This window comes from Mus musculus, chromosome 3 (assembly GCF_000001635.26).
Source record: "Mus musculus strain C57BL/6J chromosome 3, GRCm38.p6 C57BL/6J".
In the NCBI taxonomy this organism is placed as follows: Eukaryota; Metazoa; Chordata; class Mammalia; order Rodentia; family Muridae; genus Mus; species Mus musculus.
This window is the reverse complement of record NC_000069.6, coordinates 83,229,817-83,252,699: the sequence shown is the minus strand read 5'-3', so window position 1 is coordinate 83,252,699 and position 22,883 is coordinate 83,229,817. Positions and strand designations below refer to the sequence as shown.

General features: G+C 41.9%; 1 protein-coding gene across 4 annotated transcripts in view; it reads right to left on the bottom strand.

Moving 5' to 3' along the window:
- Positions 1 to 22,883, bottom strand: part of Dchs2 (dachsous cadherin related 2) — a 236,086-nt gene that overhangs the window by 110,330 nt on the left and 102,873 nt on the right. For all 4 annotated transcript variants that reach the window (XM_030252335.1, XM_030252336.1, XM_030252337.1 and 1 more), the window contains exons 2-3: positions 13,665 to 13,856; positions 3,948 to 4,179 (exon numbers count right to left, since the gene is read on the bottom strand). In XM_030252335.1, coding sequence (XP_030108195.1) covers positions 3,948 to 4,179; positions 13,665 to 13,856 — 424 coding nt within the window. The remainder of the gene's footprint in view (positions 1 to 3,947; positions 4,180 to 13,664; positions 13,857 to 22,883) is intronic.

Below are 22,883 nucleotides of genomic sequence, written 5' to 3'. Positions count from 1 at the left end.
AATGGAGACTGCTGGTTGCGCTGACACTTGGCAGCTTGGAAAAACATATGCTAAAGAGACAGAGGCAGGAGGATTACAAGTTGGAGGCTTGCAAGGATTTCACGTTGGGTCAGCAAGATGGTTTGCAGCCAAACATGAACACTTGAATTCACCACACAGTGAAAGGAGAGAATTGTGCTTTGAAACTTGCTCCTTGAGCTCCATATGTGGCCATACACACACATACACACACACATGCACACACACATGCACACACACACACACACACACACACACACACTGTAAAAACAGTGTTACTCAGAATAAGTCATATCTACATGGAACATATAAATAGAATAAAATACAGGAAAGGAGAGCTATTAATAAATCTTCCTGTGTTTCTTCCTCTTGAAACTCAAAACAGAGTGGCCAGCTTCTTGCCCACATCAAAGCAAGCCAGTGGACTGAGAAAGAGAGCAGCAAACGCTGCAGTCAGAACCTCTCGCCCCGTGCCTGAATGCAGTCTACAAAAATGTTCTCTGGATGAGCAACAAACATAGAAAACCAGAAACAGGACAGGAAGATAAACCCACAAGAGTAGACAGCCATGACACTGACACATCCACTTCCAGTTTCCTTCAAAATAGTTCTTTTCCCAGAAGAGAACAAACAGTACGTTTTCAAGGCACACATCTTGGTTGTGGCAGAAACAGATCGACGAGTGATCTCTTCCTTTAGAAAACACAAACCTCCAACACAAATTACGTAAGCTTTCACATGGCATGCCTAGGACAAATAAAAAATTCATCCAAATGAAGAATGAATGAGACAAAAGCAAGAGAGTTTTTCCTGCAGAGGCAGGTGAGGATTTCGAGGGCCAGTGGTCAGATAAGCTGACTCACCAAGTCTATGACTACACGATCTGCCAGGCTATGTAGGAATTCAAGCCCCAAAGGGAGACTCTTAATCAGGAGAACTGAGACTAGATTGGAAAAAATAAACATTGTAAACAGAAAAGACTCACCCTTGAAAAGAAATTAATAAAGACAAAGAAGAAAGGAAGAGAGAAAAACTGAAGTGTTCACACAGGTTGAGAGTCAAGAAAAAAGAAAAGACGTGGGAGAAAGGGACAGGGTTCCTGGTCACGCCATGTCACAGAGAGGATTTTAAATCAAGTTTTGTTCCTTACTATTAGCGGAATTCCCAGGCAAATCCTTGGGAGGTTGCAGTAGTAATTCAAACCACTTTACAACTAGTTCTGTTGTCATTTATTCATTTATTTCACAAATATTTACTGATAGGATATCTCAGGGCTTTTTTTATTATTGCTACTGGCTTTGGTAGAAGTGGGCTTTATGGTAAAAGAAAAGTTACTAAAACACAACAACTCCATAAGATGATTACCATATTTGAGTACTTCACCTTCTTCTCTTCCTTGAGAATGTCTGTTGGCAGAGCATGTGAGGTGGCCATTATGGAAAAACACATACTGAGAGCCCACAGAGTGCAAAGTAGAAATCTTCTTCTGGGTGTCTGTCCAGTGAAAATAAGGTCAGTCCGCTGAGAAGACACCTGCTCTCTTCTTTGCTTTGTGGCATTATCCATAACGGCCCGGATCTGGAATGGTCTAAAGTGCCCATTAGTACATGGGCTGAGGAAAATGTCATGCATGTGTGCCAGGCTGCTTAGCCTTCCAGAGGACATAACTATCACTTATGTAAACATAGATATCCTGGAAGACACAGTGCTAAGTGGAAAGAGACATACTCAAAAACATCAACAATGACCTCACTTTTATGTGGAAGTCAAAAGAAAAAGTCAGTTTGACAGCAGCTGAGAACAAAATAGCAGTCAACAGAGACTAAGACTGAGGGAAACAGGAGGACCTCGTAAAAGGGTATTTTGTGTCACTCAAGCAAGGTGGGATTTCAGACTATCTATTGTACAGGATACTAACTATAATAATGTTTAGACCTGGTTGCTTTAAAACAGATCTTAATTATGCTGACTACAAAGGTCTAGATGTATTTGGGGTAGCATATGAAGTCACATTTCATAGTGGACACAGACACTACCGGTATTCTGAAAGCACACACTGGCTTCTTGGTTTCACCATATGAACTTCTGGAACACAGTGGTACAGGTTGGAACTGCCCGTTCCCTGGATAACTGTTTCCCACAGCTAGCAGCAACACTGTTCCATTCTCTAAAGGTTAAAACAAAACACTACCAGCCCTCCTGGATCACTCACAATTAGTGACTAAGTACAACCAAATTCCAAGTGCTCTTTGCCTGACAAATGTCTTCCACCCAAACGCACAACCTTCAAACCTGCCAACAACAGTAACCCAAGGCTGCTTCCATTACAAATTTGGTCTTTGCTTTTAAAAAAAATATCCCTCTGATGTGTCCCAAGATAATGACCAACATAAAATACTCTCCATGATTAGTAATGGCATTTGCTACATAGAGGGTGCCAGGAAGAGAGGCACGGGGCTGTCCATGGCCCACAGGGATAGAAAACTCTCCTGTGAACAGAATGCCTAACAACTCATTCTTCAAGCTCTTCCGGAGGTGGGAGGGATCTGGGATGGTGAATGTGATGTCTTTTCAAAACAATCCACTAAATGCTTTTAGATCCTGTCTTCTGATTATGGCTGACCTATATATTTTTGGCAATGTTACTGCCCTACGGGGCCTGCCTATGACAGGCAGTTAAGGTCCTCAGTTAAGATGAATTTTGAAAAAGCCTAGATAAGCAGACTAATTTCCTACAAAGTATGTTCCTCTGATCTTGAAAATGTTAAGGGGACCACGTCAGTGAATTATTTTGAGCAAGGGAAATTTTGCCTTCTAAAGACCACGGGGCAAACAACTCATCCGCAGATGTTGTGTTACATGCCAAAGGAGGCACACCTTGCATGCAGGAAGCATGACTGTGTACTGGGGCTGGGTGGAAAGGCAAGCTAAGTGCACTGTGTGTCCTGTTTAGAGAATGACTGGCTTGCCATACTGTGTGTCCTGTGCAGACAATGACTGGCTTGCCATACTGTGTGTCCTGTGCAGACAATGACTGGCTTGCCATACCTGTGGTCATCACAAACAAGACAATGTACAATGTCTGTCTTGGATTAGAATGTCCTCTTGGGGGGAATAACTAGCTTGTGTATACATATAACACAGTATTAAAGTAAAAGTGTATTCTGACACTTTTCAGATCTGGTAAAGAAATGAAAAAGACCCCAAAATGTCGCCTCAGCTTATAGCCTCATTTTGAAGCCAGAATATCTACAGTTATCTCCAATGTTACTTGAAATCTTATGCCTTCTAATCAAATATTCCAAATGCTATTTTGATGATAACAAACATAAGAAAGAATAAGTAATGTCTGAAATACTTAAACTTCTAGAAAATTCAGATCACTGTGCTCCTTGGCAGATTAACAGTTACTGAATTTTGGGAGATGGACTTTAGCTATTATTTCAGAAACAAAGAAAAAAAGAGCAATGGGTTTAAAGAAACACCAGTGCAAAGAATGGCATATACTGAGTCCTGCTCCATCACTGGCCTCTCAGTCACTGAAGAGGGGCTAAGTCACCCATAGGTAAGATGCTCAAATAGACAGAGGGAAATAAACCCTTGCAAAATGTGCACACCTGGCTGTTTCTGCCCATTTACTGTCTTTAGTCTTCATGACAACCTTCCAACACAGGATGATTGGCAGTACTATGAAACTGGGATCTCTAGAGATCCTGAGGTCTTGGCGAGCAGAGGTGAGACTCATCCAGGTCATGGCTAACAAAGCACCAGCCCACTTCAACACACAATGGTGCCCTCCGGATGGTCAAACTTTGCCACACTACTCCTATTGACAAAACATCGCTATTTCTACTTTTTCTAATTTTGGCTGTTAAGTAGTTAAGAAGAAGCTTACCAGCAGAAGGCAAGGCTGTTTCTGGATCACATACCTGTAGTGGAGTCAATGGTGAAGAGAGACGACTGATCTCCTGGGATGAGTTCATAAGCCACTGTTCCATATATTCCAGAATCTCTGTCACTGGCAAGGACGTTGATGATCTCAGTTCCCGGTGGGGTCTGGCCACTGATGCTTGTCACATAAGTCGATGGTGTGAAGACAGGGTAATTATCATTCACGTCATCCACTTCTACCCGGACAAACGCCTGGGCACTGAGACCACCCTGTGAGATGAACAAGCAGTGATTACAACTGGGCTTCTGTGGACACTAGAATCCGATATAATTAACAACAATCCCCAAATAGTGTAGTGTGGTATGGTGTGATTCCCCCCCCATTTGTGTGTGTGTTACTGAAATAAAATTACTAACAATGACCCTAAAAGAGCCTTCTGAAGCAATAGGACACATATATTCATATAAATATATCCGGAGTTATAAACTCCTATCCATTATTATAGTAAGAAAATCTCATCAGGAAATGATTTGAGGAAGGGCAGCTACAGAAGGGAGCTAGACTTGTGGTATCTAGCAAAACAATGCCTATAATGTCCGGGGCCCTGTATGACCTGACTACCTAACAGCTAGTAACTATTTCCACCACTAGACTCTTCATTTGTTTGAGCATGGTATTCTTGAGGTACAGAACACAGAGAAATCAAGGTGCGACTCAGCTTAAGGTTTCTTTCACATTGGCTAGCTTCCATGGTGCTGAAGGTTCACACTACCAGCGGAGAGAAGTGACCCTCGGTCTACTCAGCTGTGAGCCACGTGAAGGACAGAAACAACCGCTCTGCAAAGGTGTGCTCCTTGATGCAGTGATCGCATGAATGTCATGGGAGATAACTAACCGCCTTCTGATCGCATTTCAAGGGGTGCTCCACTAGTTGAAACCCCTACTTGGCAGCATTATGGGGAGCGGGGGGAAGAACCAATGGTTAGATTGTCTATAGGTTCTAGGAGAGAAAGCTCTACCACTATTTTGCTAAATTAGCATAGCTTCAACTGACTCCTGATGATTCATTGTTACACCCACAGATCAGCACATTTAAACCTCATCAGAGAAACGTATTTTGCAGTAGACAGGGATTAACACAGAAAAGCCACGGTGGTCTAACTGTAGAAAATCAGAGACCTCAGAATGCTTACCTCTACTCTACATACATCTATACCACACCCCTCCTCCCCGGGCTCAGAGATCACTGGAGAAGAGTCGGCAGAAAGAAAGATTATCTTAAAAGCCAGAGACCATGGGTGACTACAACAAAGTGATGTTGTACAGACACAACCAAGCAGTTAGACATATGAATCCACAGAGAGTGTGATGGTATACACAAAACTGTGCATGTGCAACCCAGACAAAATTCAAGCATGGAGAGGGGAGGTGAGCATGGAGCCCCATCTTTAGCTACAGAGCTATTAGTAATTGACAGCTGCTGGGAGAGGAGCAGTCAGTATTCCTAAAAGTGCAGGCCCTGGTAGTTTGACCATACTCCAGTCAAAGGCTACATATCCAAGGGAATTGGGGCAGAGCAAACTGTACTTAATGGTTTTGGGGTTTGGTTTCTAAGTGGACACAAAGTTGTGTGGATAGGAAAGGGAGAGGAAGGGGGGTCTGGAAAGAGTTGGGTTAAATATGTTCAAAATATATTATACAAAACTCTCAAAGAAATGATAAAGAGGGGTATCTTTCTTCCACGGCTGCATGGTTTGGGGATTCTGAGGTTTCCTGGTTTTAGAAAGGTTAAACAGTGCACAAAGCAGCGGGAGGTGCATCTCAGACTGTTTATTTCATGTTGGCTCCATCTAAAACCAAAGGGGAAGGAACAAATAAAATCGAGGGAAATCATCTCCTTGGATTTTCCCTGTTTTGAAGGAACATCTGTTCTTGCTTCCCGACACCATTTTCCATTTCTATCTGGCACATTTCGAGACTTTCAGATCTGACAAAAGTCCTTGGAAAGTCACAGCAGTGTAGGGGAGGGGGGACAGTTCACTCACTTGTGCCCCTCCCCCCAGGCTCCTTTTCTTCTCTGTACTGCCTTTCTCAACTATGGAGAAAAGCATCAAGAAGAATGAGAAAGGAAGGACAGCTAAGAAGGCTTGGGAAGAGAAATGGGCTATGCAGCCACTCGGAACACATGTGGAGAGGGCAGACAGAGAAAGGCATCGTGACTGATAACTTAATCATGAATCCAGAAACAGCTCTCACTGTTGTCCCATGTATATCATTCTTTGGGGATTAAAGGGGACTGAGAAATCTGTGGTTAGATATAATGTGATATTTTTTCCCATGTATGAAATTGAATGAAGTGCCAGACTTCTACCAGTTACTATTTAGAACAGGAGAAACAAAAATAGCTGGTTAGGACCATATGAAAGTCCTAGGCATTCAGCAACCTGTCTGTGTGCTGATCCATCACTAGGAAAGCCAGATAACCTACAGTAGTCCTGAGAGAGGCATGGAGATGGGACTGCAGACCTGCAAACAGACTGTAAGCCTGTAAGCATGTAGGAAATATACTTGACAGCTGGCATAGAGCCTCCTGCGACTCCTGGTGGCCTGTCTTCTTGGTTTTGTTTTCCCTGTTTCCTCTCCTAATGTATTTCTCCTCAAGCTTGAATAGCTTCTTAGGTTGAAAGAAGGACTGAGAAAGCAGGTAAGCAAAAACAAAAACAAAAAATAATGAAAAGAGAAGATAAAACAAGAAGAAAATAACACAGCACCAGAAAACCCTCTATAACAAAAGTCTTGATTCATTGAGGAGCCTAATAATGAAATCCTGTAAAAAACAAGTGTTGGCTGAACAACAGAGGGCTTAAGCTTATAGTCAAAGAGCAAGGCATCTTCTGGAGGCAAAGTATGAGATGTCAGTGTCTCGTGTGTATAAACTCATTGAGCACCTGCTGAATTCTTCAGGTGGGGAATTCCCTCCTATCATATCCAGCTATGAATGCTTTTGATGTATTTCTCACATATTACTCCTCATTAGGTTGTTACAATCTCACTTTTTCTGGTTTCCATGTCTTTCTTCCTAGTTCAATAAGAAACTAAGGTACAGAGATGCCCAGGGACCAGCTCAGAGTACAGAAGACTATAGATCCATGAACATGAAGTTCATGTATTAGTCTCCCATGACTTTCTCTGTCTTGGAGTGAAGTTATAACCAGATGGCTGCAGTCATGCTAAGGTGTGGGCCTGCATTGGCTCTTCCTGAATCACAGAACTCTCTTTGAGGGGAGCATGTTGGGAAATCAGCATGCCATGGACAGAGCAGGAGGAAAGCTAATCTAAGCTGTCATTTCATGTCCCAAGACTATAACAGCCTGTTGTCCAGCTCATAGAGGCAAGTCATAATACCAATCAGAAGAGACTGAGGCATAACCACTCAGGAGAGTGTCTTAAATTCCTGGAAATTAGAAACTGTATTGTCTTAAGCTTCAAAGTTGAGGGATAACTGTTTTACACAACAGTGTGTACCTACTACCCTAATCTCTTTATTAGCATTTCTCAATTTGATCTCCAACTTTCACAAATAAGTCATGAATTACTTTAATACATTTTGATGATTTCATCTGCAAGGTTATGGTAAGAAACACCTGAGCAATCTACCTGAATGTCAATCCCTTTGAGTTACAATGGAGAAAGTACAAGCCCATTTAAAAAGGTCCAAGCTTAAAATCATCTGCTGTCAGAGGCCCAGAAGGTTACTGGAGCCAATCAACACATATAGAAAATTTTCTCTCATTATTTCTACATTGACAATTGTCTGTTTTCTTTTCTCTTTGCCCTTGAATCCTGGTATTGTTAAATAGTAGAATATTGCTATCTGTCCTCACAGCTCTTAGCTTACTGAGCTGCGGGTTAGTTCTTAGTGAGCTGAGGCAGAGCATTCCAGCCTAGATCTCATGCACAGAGGTGAGAAGTAAGTTCCTGTCTTACTAAAGAAAGATCAGTAGGCTGGATATCACCACAGCCAAATTCAAAGAACGTCTTCAGATTAACTGTGAATAAAATAAAAACTAATAGATTTAGAACCCAAGATATGGTACACATATAATTGTCCTGATAAAATCAGCTTTGTGAGAGAGGTAGGAAGGAGAAAATGAAGGAGAAATAGCTAGTTCAATTTTATTTGCTATGGAATATGGAATACAAAGAAAGGAAAATGGTTTTCTAAGAGGGTATAAGTAACTAAAAGGAGTTTGGTTCCAAGTAGGGGAGGTTACCATTATGTCAAATTTGCTGTGGGAGTCATCCAAGAGAAATTGAGAAATTCAGCTACCCAGGAAGAAAGGCCCCTACAGGGGTCTGCTCTTCTAGAGTAGGCTGGGTGTTTGGACCCTGAAGTTCAAAGAGATTTGCCTCTGATGCAAATAGTGTGAGTCTTTAACACCGAAGCTGATAACCAGGTAAGGGAGGAGACTGGATGGCTGGAAGTAGAGAAGGTTCCTCTCAAATACCACGGTTGTTGTTTTTAAAAAAACAGGGGAAAAAATAGAGTTCAAACAGAGCTGGGGTTTACCAAAGAGTTTCAGGGAAGGGAATTTGCACTGGAGTGACTAATGATCTGTAAGACTTCAGTGATCTTCCCGGGGAGGAATTCCTGTCTGCACTGGAACCACTGAGCTAAGTGACAAGGGAGATAAAAATGCTTATCAGAGGCTAATGTAGTTGGAGTCAAGATTTCAGAGAAAGTGATGATCCTTGCAAATGAGAAATCAAAGAAGGTGGAGGCTAGTGTTGGGTGGCTCTGCTGAACTCTCGAAAGCCTGGTCAGGAACATTGGTTGATGGAATTCAGATCCTGAAAGGCCTTCAAATGACCATATGTTTAAGGCTTAGTCCCCAGGGTGGTGCTGTTTGGAGATGCTGTGGATTGTTAGATTATGGGTTTGTGAATGTCCGTAGGTAACTGAAGATGTGTTTTTTAAAGGGTACTGTAGGACACTGGCTTACTTCTCTTTGATTTCTCTAACATGAGGTAATGTTCCACTATGTACCTCTGCCATGAGGTTTTTTATCTTTCATAAGTCCAAAGAATAGAGACCCTCTAGCAGACTGAAACTTTCTAACCATGAGCCACAATACAATTTTTATTTTTAAAAGCTAATCATCTTTAATGTTTTGTTGCAATGATGGATAGCTGACTAACAAAGTAGTGGACATGAACAATATGAGGTATGAGTGGAGCCAAGTGCAAAAGTGTCAAGTGATTGGGAGTTTAAAGCAGCATGGAACAAACAGAGCTCTCTGCACTACTGTCTTTTTTTATTGGATATTTTATGTACTCACATTTCAAATGGTATTCCCTTTCCCAGTTTCCCTCTGGATCCTGCTTCATATCCCCTCCCCACTGCTTCTATGAGGATGCTTCCCCTCCCACACACCCACTCCCACCTCACTGCCCTGGCATTCACAGGACCAAGGGCTTCTCCTCCTATTGATGGCAGACAATATCTTCCTCTGCTACATATGTGGCTAGAGCCATGGATCCCTCCATGTTGCACTCTTTGGTTGGTGGTTTAGTCCCTGGGAGCTCTAGGAGCTCTGGGAGCTCTGGATGGTTGATATTGTTGTCCTTCCTATGGGGTTGCAAACTCCTTCAGCTCCTTCAGTCCTTTCTCTAACTCCTCCACTGGGGACCCTGTGCTCAGTCCAATAGTTGGCTGCAAGCATCCACCACTGTATTTTTCAGGCTCTGGTAGAGTCTCTCAGGAGACAGCTATAACAGGCTTCTGTCAGCAATCCTGAGATGGATCCCCAGGTGGGACAGTCTCTGGAAGGCCTTTCCTTCAGTCTCTGCTCCACACTTTGTCCCCATCCTTCCTTTAGACAGGAACCCTTCTGGGTTAATAATTTTGAGATGAGTGGGTGGCCCCACCACACACACACACACACACACACACACACACACACACACACACACCAAACAAACATATAAACAAACATACATACATACATACATACATACATACATACATACATACATACAAACAAATAGGTCTTAAAATGACAACTAATTAAGCACATTTAGATAATAGGATGATGTGGGCCAGTAGAACATAAACAAATGCCCCTTTTATTCAGAAAGCTAGTGTTTCAGATTCTACCTGCATTATATACACCATGGATCCCAACTAACAGCCAGCTCTTATCATGAAGACACAAGGTGGTGAGAAGCTAAACCAATTTGCTCTCTAGAGTGTTTGTCTGTCAGAATCTTTCTTTAAGCCTCAAAGGGGGAGATGGAGTAGGAATCTTTTTATTTTCCAGACATATATTTCAGCTACAGAATTCGGGATGTAGCAAAAGTACGGAGAGAATGATAAACACGTGCCAGAAACTGAGGGTTTTGTCTGTGAACGTGTATCAGAGAACGAAATACAAAGCTTAGACAGAAGGATGGGATAATTAAATTGTGGAGCTAAATCGTAGACAATAACTTGAATGCCAATCCAATTAAGTGGTTCCATTATATAATTTCATAGCATCCTCTGTGTGAGAGATAAATAGCAGGCATCGCGGCAGCAGAAATGGAATGTTTCAGATGTGGTGTCAGCGGGGAAGGAGAAGCGACTGGGCTAGGACTATATATTGACAGTCATCACAGAGATGAATGGAGCAGGAGCAGAGATGCGCAGAACATGTAGGGTGCTTCATAAGAAAAATTATTCTATCGATAGATAAAAGCCTCTTAGAAACCACCTGCAAGTGCATTCGTGGCAATTTTCTACCAAGGACACACGAGTCATTTATTACAAAATGAAAGAATCCAAGGGAAAACTACAAACTGTCAGAATGATTCTAAATATCTGAAGGGCCCGTGCAAGGCTGTTTATTGTTTAAATAAACTCATTATGCCTGGGATTTCCATAACATTTTGAACCTAAGATACTTTACCTGACTTAATTATCCTGTGAATGCAGTCTAGATTATTTTTAAAGGCTACCTATCTAGCCACTGACAATTTTTTTATCTCCATTGTTACCAACCTTTTTGATGACCCGGTTCAGAGCAATTTATGCTGCTAATCAACACTGTGCTGAGTGTTTGTGGAAGATGTAGCATTCACCCTGTGGAAACTCAGAGCTTATCTATCACAGGACTTCATAAACATCATGCAGTAACATAGGACATGGGCTAACCTGACATATGCACTTGTGTATATCTGCTCACATGCATGTGTATATTTATATATGTGTATATTATATATATGTAGACATCAGGCAAACACTCACATACTGCACCAATAATGCCAAGTGATGGGATGATCTAAGGCTTTCCTTGATATTCAGATAAGTGGAGAAGAAACAGTTCCTTGTCTGAAGCCAGGAATAGGCTTGGAAATGCCCAGTGATAGCCAGGAGCCCTGGGAGCTTTTCCCTGAGGCCCTGATGTGTGGAGAAGGTACACAGTTCCTCTTCTAAGGGTGGAGTGTGCTTGGTAGGGCTGGAAAAGGCCTGTGGCTGCTCCAAGGAGTAGCTGCTCAGACCCTGAGAACCCACCTTTTTCCATCATTCCCGAGGCTGCTCTGTGCTAGGTCTCTGATGCCCTTGAGATATCCTTATTTCCTGTGCTACACTCTTTGATTAGTTTCACACCAACTTCTCCCATTGTGTGATAGCTTCCGATGACGATATCCTATCTTGGAAATCATATAGGAGATCTTGTGCTTCTTCATAAGCTTGCTTACATGAGCCATCAGCTTGTACAAGATCTTCTGATCTCAAACAGTCCTATCTTCTCGATATTCTTATCTCCTGTCCCTCCCACTTTGGACCTTATCACTGAAAAAGGACAGGCTAGTCCAAGTGAACCAATGTTACTTGTTGTCTATACACACTGAAGCATGCATGAGGAAATTTGTAGGCAGTTTCATCCCTAAGTTGGGTTGAGATCAGGAAGCGGTTAGAAGCCTAATAGCTTTGATGAGCTACTTCCAACCATGAGAAGTTAAAAGGATTTAGAAGGCAGGAACTCGGTCCCATGCCTTTGCAAAGATGAAATGTATCCTGAGACCATGGATTGGTCCTTTTAGGGGATGAATAATTAAATGGCAGACACTAGTTTATGTCATAAGCTCAACATCTACAAAATCAGAAAAGATATCTGGAATAAAGTTGAACTTTGTGATCGAGCTGGGATGCATGGTGTGCTCTAGGCTACGCTGATAGTTCCTGGGATTGGATACCCAGGGACCTTTGATGGGGTGCATGCATTTCTCGTTGAATACATTTCTATCTCAACACAGATGTTTGGTCACCAAAGCCTAGGAAGGAGTCAAATTAAACTTGAAGGTCAGAGTGGCCACCAGATGGGCACCTGGGAGACATAAGAAACTATTTTCTGGCCATTTCCATGACAGTACAACATGTATACTTTGAGCCAGAATACACTCATATGGAGCAAGCTATTTACACAGGGGAATGGGCTCATGTCTAGACTGGGCTGAAAATGTCTATCACTGTGTTTAAGCTCCATCAATACCTATGGAAGCCACTGGAAGCAAATATTCAGACTACCACCATGTTTCCAGATGTAGTTTCTCCTCTGAGAAAGAAAGCAGCAATTAGTAGGTAAAGACAGGTTACCACTAAAGTCTCATTCTGTCACCCGGTGTTCTGGCGGCCCTGGCTCTGAGCAATGGGCTACAAATCTTGTATGGAAAAGGAAAGGACCTAGAGGGTGTCTTCTGTAGTACCCCATACCGAATGAATAATGAATGTTGGGACAGCCCAAATCCCCTAAGTCAGAGAAGAAAAGACAGAAGTTAGGCAAGGGGAAAAACGAGAAAGAGAAAGAAGTGACCAACGTTGACAGGTAGCAAGCAAGATGGTTAGGGGATAGCACCCTGAAGTCCACTCACTCCTGGAGGGGGCCAACATGATGGTCACATGACCACCTTTAAACATGTGCTCAAGAAAAGGGCAGGTGAAGACAGCTCTGAGCAGCAAGAACCAGGAAACCTGACTTGAGATGGTAGTAAAGATAAGTACAAGAGAACAAGGGAGGGAGGAGGGGAAAGAGAGATTGTCTTCCCCTATCCGTTTGAATTATTTTTCAGGGTAATAAATGGTTGACGCAATAACATTAGTGCTGAAGTGGCTCATATAGTAAATGCAAAAGGAATAATAGACTTCGGGAAAAGCCATTCTGCTGACACGATAGGAAATACACAGCACTCAAACCTGCAACCACTCACAGGCTCCTGTGCTGAATGCCAATGCATAGGGAAGAGTGAAGATAAAAGAGCAAATTAAAACAATCCAAAGAGTGCAATCAACCACATTCGGCATGTGGAAAATATACGGGACAAGTGACCTGATGTTTAAAATGCCATAGGAAGGGTAAGGCCAGGGTGGGAATGGAGTGGGGATTATGTAAATCAAATTAATGTGTGGTTTCCCTTGAAAGTGAATCCAAACATACCAGTTATTAGAAGATATAATTAAACCATCCAGAACCTTTAGCACAGTGTGGATATTAGACACCATCAAAGACTGGGCCATCATGTAGGCTGGCTGTGCTTTATTTAAAGTCATTTTCCATTAGAAATATTTATTGTTGATAAAATAGCACTTGGTATTAGAGGGAGTGGTGGGGAGGTGAAACGTGGTGAGCTAACGTCAGCAGACATGGCCATGCTTCCACCTGCTCACTGCGGCTCTCTTTTGAGGGTGTTGGGTGGTTTGTGCTCAAAGACTTACCCCATCCTTAGCTTTTACCAGCAGATCAAAGGTGCCCGGATCCCTTTCCCTGTCTATGTCTTGGGACACACAGATGCGGCCATCCTGTGGGTCGATCTGGAATGCTGGAGGTGCTTCGTAACTTTGGAATCCATCATAAAGAGAATACTTGACTAAGCCGTAGAGTCCTGCATCTGCATCTGAGGCTTTTACCTGTAAGACAGGAGAGAGGTTAGTGAAAATGTTCACATGCCACCAGTATGCTAGCTAAGCATGAATCATGATGCTTTGCACAGCCGAGTGGATCCCAAGGTTGCTCAGAAAGCGGAGCTTGGGATTAGCTCTCTCCTATCCTGCTTTCCTGACAAGTCTTGGGCCTTCCTCCTTCTCCGTTGGAGATCTCTCCTTCTCACCTTCTTGGTCCGCTCTAATTAAAAGGTCAAAGTCTCAGGGTCCAGACCCACACACTCTTACTTCCTTTCACTATATCTAAATGATCTTGTCTACATGCAAAGATCTATAAACACTCGTATGGCTACAAAACCTACAAGATATCTGCTGTTTCCCTCAGTGTATCAACCCAGTTTGGGAGCAGGAACACAAACACAAACAAACAAACAAACAAACAAACAAAAAATCCAGGCAGTAAGTGGTGTAATTTCTAGAAAACCAATGCCCATTTAAAATCCAACTTAGGGTTGGTAGGCCAGGTTTCCACCTGGAAGGGATGTGCCAGTCAGAGCCCTGCATAGCTATGCCGCTAGGTACAAGCTATTTACCTCTTATCGAGGGTGTGCACAGGGATGAATGCCAGCCACCTTTGCTCATTGAAGCAGGTGCATGGACCTACACCTGTGGCTTCTCCGGGAAAGTATGCTTGTTCTTATTGCATGCATGATATTTTTGTTGGCAGTCTTGTGGTCAGCCCAACTAGAACTATGAAAACATTTATTTTAACCAGCTATATTAGACATACCATAGGCCCTCTTCACCCAGAGGATGAAGGCCAACCCTTACAGAGAATGCCTGAAACCACACAGGGACAAATGTTAAGCTCTTTCCTACATGTGCATGACCGTGATCATGCAGTACAATAAGGAATTAACAATAATAACCAATAACCAAGTAGAGAAGATGTACTGTGGTCAAGGAGATGATTTATTGCCCTTGGTAGGAGGAAAACAATCAAGATTTCATTACAAATACTAATAATAACCATTAAAAGTTTGTATTTATTTCTAGAATTTTCCATTAACATTTACAGACCAGCTGGCCAGAGGTAAGTAAAATTACAGAAAAGGAAACTACAGATAACTCGAGAGAGGCTTCTGGTAATGAGACACACAACAGATTACATAAAAGGCCAAACTCCTAAACCTGCAGGCTCATGATTAATTCCTTTGGTTTTTTTTTTTAACCCAGTTAATAGCAGCAGTAAGCATCTAAACAGCACTTATCATAAAAGAGGCATTCTTCATCAGTGTAAGTATTCATTTGATCCCTTGATTGCCACACTTCCCAAATGATACTTCACACACACACCCTAACAGGTTCAGCAACCAATTCTCTATCAGCCTACCCTTTACAACATACTGTCTTGAGTGGATAAATGACATGTGACATTGGGGGTGATTGAGTAGCATACTCCAGTGTTTTTCACGGGATCCATCTGGCATCCTATTTAAAACTCAGAGAACAGGCTCCATGACAACAGGCTACCTGGCCCCCTTGCCAATGATACCCAAGTACAAGTTACACTTCTTTCTTTCTTTCTTCCTTCCTTCCTTCCTTCCTTCCTTCCTTCCTTCCTTTCTTTCTTTCTTTCTTTCTTTCTTTCTTTCTCTTTCTTTCTTTCTCTTTCTTTCTTTCCTTCTTTCTGTCTTCCGTCCTTCTTCCCTCCCTCCTTCCCCTCCCTCTCTCTCTCCTCCCTCTCTCCCTCTCTCCCTTCCTTCCTTCTTTCTTTTACATCTATCTTCACATCATCTGTCTCTAAGTTTCTGGCAAAATCATTCATCTTCTACAACCAGAAAAAAAAAAACATTTATAAGTTACTATTTTCACTAGCTGGATGGATCCAGAAAACCCACAAAGTTCCCCGCTACAAAGGATTCACATCCAAACCATTCGGTCTGTTCCATGCTGACGGCTTTTAATAACTGAGTAACCTCTGGTTCCCAAAGACAGAAAATACATCCTCTAAGGCCATGTGGTCTTCTCAATAATTTTGGCTGTGTTAGAAGACAAATGCAACAAACGGAATTCTAAAATCCATTCTCAGCCTTTAATAGCATGTTTGACCAAGTATTTTGGCTCATACGAAAACATGTTCCCTGTTTCCACTTTATGGCTTTTTCTCATGGGGACTTCTGGCAGAGAAAAATTTAAGGGATCCAAAGTCAGAAAGAGTACAGGACTCAGTTGATGTTAATGGTTCAGAATCTGAGCTCAGAACCATAAAATGAGAGTGTGCACCTCTCTGCTCTCCACTATCCCCCTAGAAATACTTACCTGTTGTTCTAGCAACATAGCCAGCCAACCTCCCGTTAATAGATCTTGGTTGCCTAGAATTACCGGAGATACTTTATGGGGTTTGCAGTGCCCAGTACTCATTGACTGATGGGAGGGGGGATAGAGAATTTGAAAAACAGAAATAAAACAATCCGGAGGCCGAGCAGAACACTTGGAAGACATGGGAGGACGGCATCTCTAGATTCCCCCTGGAGCCGATTCCAGCTCACCCAAGCTCCTCCTCGACCCTCTGTGCCTTTCAAACTCAAAGCTGATGGGTTTACTTTAAATTCCTTCTAACTCATAACTATTCTCATTGAATTTGATTTTCCACAGATGTAGTAGAGACATTAAGGAACTTTCAAATTATGAGCATCCTTTTCCTGTGATTAGCTTCCTGGGAGCTAGAGAATTCTTATCAGCCTCTTCATATTAATGTCGCAAAAAGATTCCTCCCTAAAGAACATGTCCTCCAAACAACTTGAGAACATGGCCCTTGTGGAGTTTGGCTGAAAAGTGTCTTGAAAGCAGAAACTTCCCGTAAGCCCAAACATTCATTCATACATGCTACTGAAGGCTGACACGACTTTTATCATTCACTTCATCCTCGTCTTTCAATCCAGCCAACTTGTTTGCGAAGACCACGTGGTTTTAGAGGATGCGTCTGTTGTCTTTGGAGGTCTGGGGTTTTTTGAGATTGTTAGCAGCTGTGAGAAATGGATCCATCTGCATGCTTCATTCCAAGAAAGCCCCTTTCTACGTGAAAAGATCTCTTCCTCAACATGACTGGTCAGCCTCATAATGAATCACATTTCTAGCCATTCACATTAGCAAAATATGGAAAGTGACATTCTTGGTATTAATGCTCTTTACCTGCTCATTTAAATGGGTGACTTTTTTTTTTAAGAAAAACCCCAGAGTCCCTAACTAAGGGATGGGGGTTCGGGGAAACCTTTAAATAACAACTTTAGGTGAAATGTAAAACTAAATAATTCACCTTATTTTTTTTCCTTTACAACCTACAAAATTGCTTCCTTGGGCATATAGCAGGTTTGTTTGTTTGTTTGTTTGTTTGTTTTTAAAAAACAAGATCTGACATCACACATGCATCCACAGAACTTCAAACAGGAAACAAACAAACAAAAAAGGAATCACAAAACAAATTATTACATTTGAAGCACTTAAGTTATCTACTGATCCCACATCTAAGCCAAGACAGTAATCCCCCAGCAGAAGTTGGATCCAATATTGAGGACCACAGTGACGCAAATATGTCACTCTCTGAACACAGTTTTGGCAGGTTCACTAACAGTGACTGCTGTCTTGCCAAGTCTTTAAAAGCAATGTTATTGCTTTCCTCCCTTATGTTCTGAGGCATCCGTCCTGCACAGCTAATCAATTCACCTCAGTGAAACGCATCCCTTATAGTCTGGCATGCTCTCTCTTCCCTGACATGCCTCGGTTGCCCTGCCGGTTCTGTGGTCTTTTCAGGCCTTTGGATGCTGAAGCAAAACTTACATATTCAAACTACTTCTCTTTTCAGTCCATGCTGACTACTTAGAATGCTGATCCCAAAAAGATACATTAGTGTCCTCATCCCATTGGACCCTGTAAAATTACCTTATAGGATCAAAGAACAGTCACTTTGGATGGCAAAATGGGGTTGATTTAAAGATTTGGGGAGGTGAGGTTTATCCTTGGTAGTGAACCTTAAATTCAGTGACAAGTGCCCTATGAGAGGCAGACACAGACCTCAGACCGAAGGTGGTGGCATGATGCCAGAGGCAGAGGCTGGGGTCATGTGACTACAAACAGGAGAGCAGCAGACAGTGGAGACAAAGAAAGGACTCTTCCTACACCCCTTGGAGGAGAAAGGCCCTGTCAGAGCTGTGGTTTGTTATCACTGGAAATGTGAGAGACCATTATTTTTGTTGTTTTAAGCCATCAAAATGATGGTGACGTGAAACAGCAAGTTCCGGAAACTGACCCACTTCCTGCAGTCGGTCCCCTCCTGGAAGCTGACTCACTCCAGAGTGACCTTTCCAGGATTACTGCTCCTCAAGACATTGAGGCACAGATTCTGATTTGTTTGTCCATAGCACGGTCTCTTCCCTGCTAGGATTTAAGCCCAGTGGCATGCTTGACATTCACCTCACTTCTTGCTGCGTCTTTGGGCACCACAACACTGGTGCCCTGTTCACACAGAGAAGAGCCATCAATGCATCTTGCATGAAAGAATGAATCAAATGCTGTGTATAAGATTGCAAGCCTGGTGTCAACCACATGGGTTAGTGGATAAAAGACCTTGCTAGCAAGCATGAACAACTGAGTTTGAGCCCCAGAACCACATGGTTGAAGGAAGGAGAGAGCAACCTTGTCATGACCTCCCCCAACCCCCCCTTCCCGCGCACTCGCGCGCACACACACACACACACACACACACACACACACACAGTGCAAAGAAGGAGTGTGTGTTTTGGGCCAGGCTGAGTTTACTTTGCACAAAGCCAGATTTTTGTCTCAAACATGAGCTTAATTAAATAAATTAAGATGCAAATATTCTGAAGAATAATTTTCTTTACTGTTCTACTTGACCTATGGGAGAATACATATGAATAAAATATTTCATAATATTTATCAACTCCCAATGAGGAACAATATTTTAATATTAATTTAACTTCTAATTATGTGTATTATGTGTGTGTTTGTCTCTGTTTAGGTTTGGGCACATGGATGCTATGCTCACAGAAGCCAAAAGAAGGAGCAGAAAATCCTAGAGCTGGATTTTAGTTGGTTGTTTAGTTGGAGGTTTTGCTTCCTGATGTGGATGCTGGGTCTGTAAGAGTATTACATGACTCTTAACCACTGAGCCATTTCTCCAGCTACGAAGTTTTCATCCCCCAAACAATCTATTAGCCAACATAGAGATCTCAGACTAAAAGCCATCACAATGTTCCAATTAAAATTAGACAGGTATAAGACAAAGAAAAATCTCAAGGCATGTGGAAAAGACTGGAAACAGAAAAGATTTTTACATGACTTTTATAATGTATTGTCAAATATGTTGATTAGGTAAACTGAATAGGCTTCTGTTATAGGCAAGAAATTATTCTGACAAGTTTTATTGCTTAAAATGTTCAGTAAAATCAAGAAACTACTAATTCTCCTGGATATTATCTGTCCTGTGTCACACTTCCCAAACAAATGGGTCAGGAGGGCGACTTGTCCTGTGCCTTGCTGCAAAACACTGGAAACAACACGGTCTATAAAAAGAACTGGCAGACAGATCAATGAACCCAAAAAGCAAGGTCTGTGACAGATCCTGGTAAGACTACATTTTTTTGTACAATCACAAAGGAAACCACCAAGGAATTTGGGGTTATCCACATAATTGCTACAAAAATTGGCAAAGCACATGGAGGGAAAATAAATCAAGTTTGATATTATCCTCAAGCTGAAACAAATTCTATACAGATGTTAAGTGCAAATAGTGAGATCATTTAATGTGTACATATATTTATTTGGCTGAGCCTTATAGTGGAGAGAAATTTGAAAGGTAAAGGGGATTTCACAAATAAACAAAACAATAGACAAAAATCACAAAGGAAAAAGGTCAAAACAATGATTATGTATATAGTAGTCTAGTGTGAAATGCCTATAAAAAGTTTAAAGATACATTACATATGATATCTGTAACAAACCACACACACACACATACATGTGTACGCACACATACGAACATTACTAATTATTGTTCTTAGTCTAGAAACAGGTCTTTAAAAAGGAAAAAAAATATATAGATTTCCCAATATGAGGGAGAGAAAGCATACACCAAGGACGTGACCAAACAAGTCACAGAAAGATAAATATCAGGAGACTCAATTTCACTAACAATCAAATTAACATAAAAGGAAACATTTTGTGCTGAAAATTGGCTACCATTAGAATAATAAGCGGTAGAAAAAAATGTATCAAGTAGCCAGTAATTTCCATAGACTACAAGGAGAATAATCTCTTCTATAATGTAACAGTGCTAAACATTTTCCTAGATCAAAAAAGTATCCACTTCTGTGATTGCCTCTACTTCTAGGAAAATAGAAAGAAGTACTTACACCAAAAAGTAAATTATAGCCTTGTTCTAGAATCCAAATGTTTAACAACAAATTATTAAATTATAATCCATACATAAGAAAGAATTTAAAGGAGATATTAAAACTGTATATAAGATATCTGCATTACTGTGTTTCCTTTTCAAAAAGGAATTAAAAGTAATATTTATAATTGGGTTACCTCACTCAGGATGATATTTTCTAGTTCAATCCATTTGCCTAAGAATTTCATGAATTCATTGTTTTTACTGAGTAGTACTCCATTGTGTAAATGTACCACATTTTCTGTATCCATTCCTCTGTTGATGGACATCTGCATTCTTTCCAGCTTCTTGCTATTATAAATAAGGCTGCTATGAATATAGTGGAGCATGTGTCCTTATTACATGTTGGAGCATCTTCTGGGTATATGCCCAGAAGTGGTATAGCTGGGTCCTCAGGTAATACTATGTCCAATTTTCTAAGGAACCACCAAAGTGATTTCTAGAGTGGTTGTACCAGTTTACAATCTCACCAGCAGTGGAGGAGTGTCCCTCTTTCTCCACATCCTCTCCAGCATCTGCTGTCACCAGAGTTTTAATCTTAGCCATTCTGATTGGTGTGAGGTGCAATCTCAGGGTTGTTTTAATTTGCATTTCAAGAACACACATGGCTTTTGCTTGCACACATTCCATAAAACACAACTCATAAAATGAAATATAAATGAAAAAAAAGAACATACATGGTATGCACTCACTGATAAGTGAATTTTAGCCCAGAAGCTCAGAATACACAAGATACAATTCACAGACCACATGAAGCTCAAGAAGAAGGAAGACCGAAGTGTGGATACTATGGTCCTTCTTAGAAGGGGGAACAAAACACTCATGGGAGAGGATACAGAGACAAAGTGTAGAGTAGAGCCTGAAGGAAAGGTCATCCAGAGACTGCCACACCACCACCACCACTACCACCACCCTTCCCCCCTCCCCTCCCCTCCCCACCCCCATCCATCCCATATACAGTTACCAAACCCAGACACTATTGTGGATGCCAACAAGTGCTTGCTAACAGGAGTCTGATATAGCTGACTCCTGAGAAACTCTGCCAGTGCCTGACAAATACAGAGGTGGATGCTCATAGCCAACCATTGGACTGAGCACAGGGTCCCAAAAAGAGGAGCTAGAGAAAGGACTCAAGGAGCTGAAGGGGTTTGCAGCCCCATAGGAGGAACAACAATATAAACCAACCAGTATTCCCAGAGCTCTCAGGGACTAAACTACCAACCAAAGAATATACATGGAGAGACTCATGACTTCAGCCACATATGTAGCAGAGGTTGGCCTTGTCTGATATCAATGGGAGGAGAGGCCCTTGGTCCTGTGAAGGCTCAGTGCCCCAGTGTAGGGGAATGTCAGGACAGGGAAGCAGGACTGAGTGGGTTAGTGAGCAAGGGGAAAGGGGATAGGATAGTGGGATTTTCAGAGGGGAAACCAGGAAAGGGGATAACATTTAAAATGTAACTAAAGAAAATATCTAATAAAAAATTATTTTAAAAAGTGTAGAGTAGAGCCTGAAGGAAAGGTCATCCAGAGACTGCCACACCACCACCACCACTACCACCCCCAACAAGGGAGATACCACAACAAAGACTAAGGAAATTCAAAGAATTATTAGGTGTTACTTCAAATGTTTATATTCTATAAAATTAAAAATAAAAAAGTAATATTTAAAATATATCACTATATTAAAAACTATATCCAATGAAAAAAACAAATTTTCAAAAGTCAAGACTGTGAGATGACTCAATCAATAAAGTCCTTGCTGTGCATGAAGACCTGAATTTGCATCCTCAGCCCCCATGAAAAAGCAGGAGTGGCCACCCATGCCTTCCATCCCAGCACTGGGGAGGCAGAGGCAGAGGCAGGAGGGTTCTGGGGGCTTGCCGGCCAGACTGTCTTGCTAAGGAGTGAGCTTCATGGTGAGTGAGAGACTCTGCCTCAAAGAAATACTGTAGAAAGCTAGTGGCTCAACCTCAACCTCTGGCCTGCACAAACATTAGCAAACACACACACACACACACAAAGAAAAACTAAATGTTAGATGATCAATGGAAACGAAACAAATACATTTTGTTTTGTGTATAATTCAGGATCTTTCTGACTTTCCAAAACTAAAAGCAATTCCATAGAAGCATAACTGTGGAGGAAAGGGTAGGCATGGAATGTTAAACCTAAATAAACTGGCACTTGGTAAGTATCTGCCCCCTGTGTATTAGGCCAAAGTGAGTGTCTCTTCAGCATTTCATCCCTGAAAGGCCACTGGAGGATAGATGTGAAAGAAGCACAAGACTGATAGCATTGTCATCTCTTTGTGTTTGCGTTTGGAGGCTCAGGAGAATGAACCCAGAGCCTTACAAGTCAGGTAAGTACTCTACCATTGAGGTGTATCTCCTCTGACACTCTTTAGAATGGCACGGCTGGCTTGCCAGCAAGAAAGCACCCCTCACATAGCCATGCCCCAGTGGTCCTTTGGTCTTCTACTGTCCAGGGTGCAGGGGGTCTTCCTCCTCCCGTACACTCTAGCACCACAAAGAGACACACTGGAGAATTCAGTGCTGGGCTTGTAACAGGAGACTAAGCAT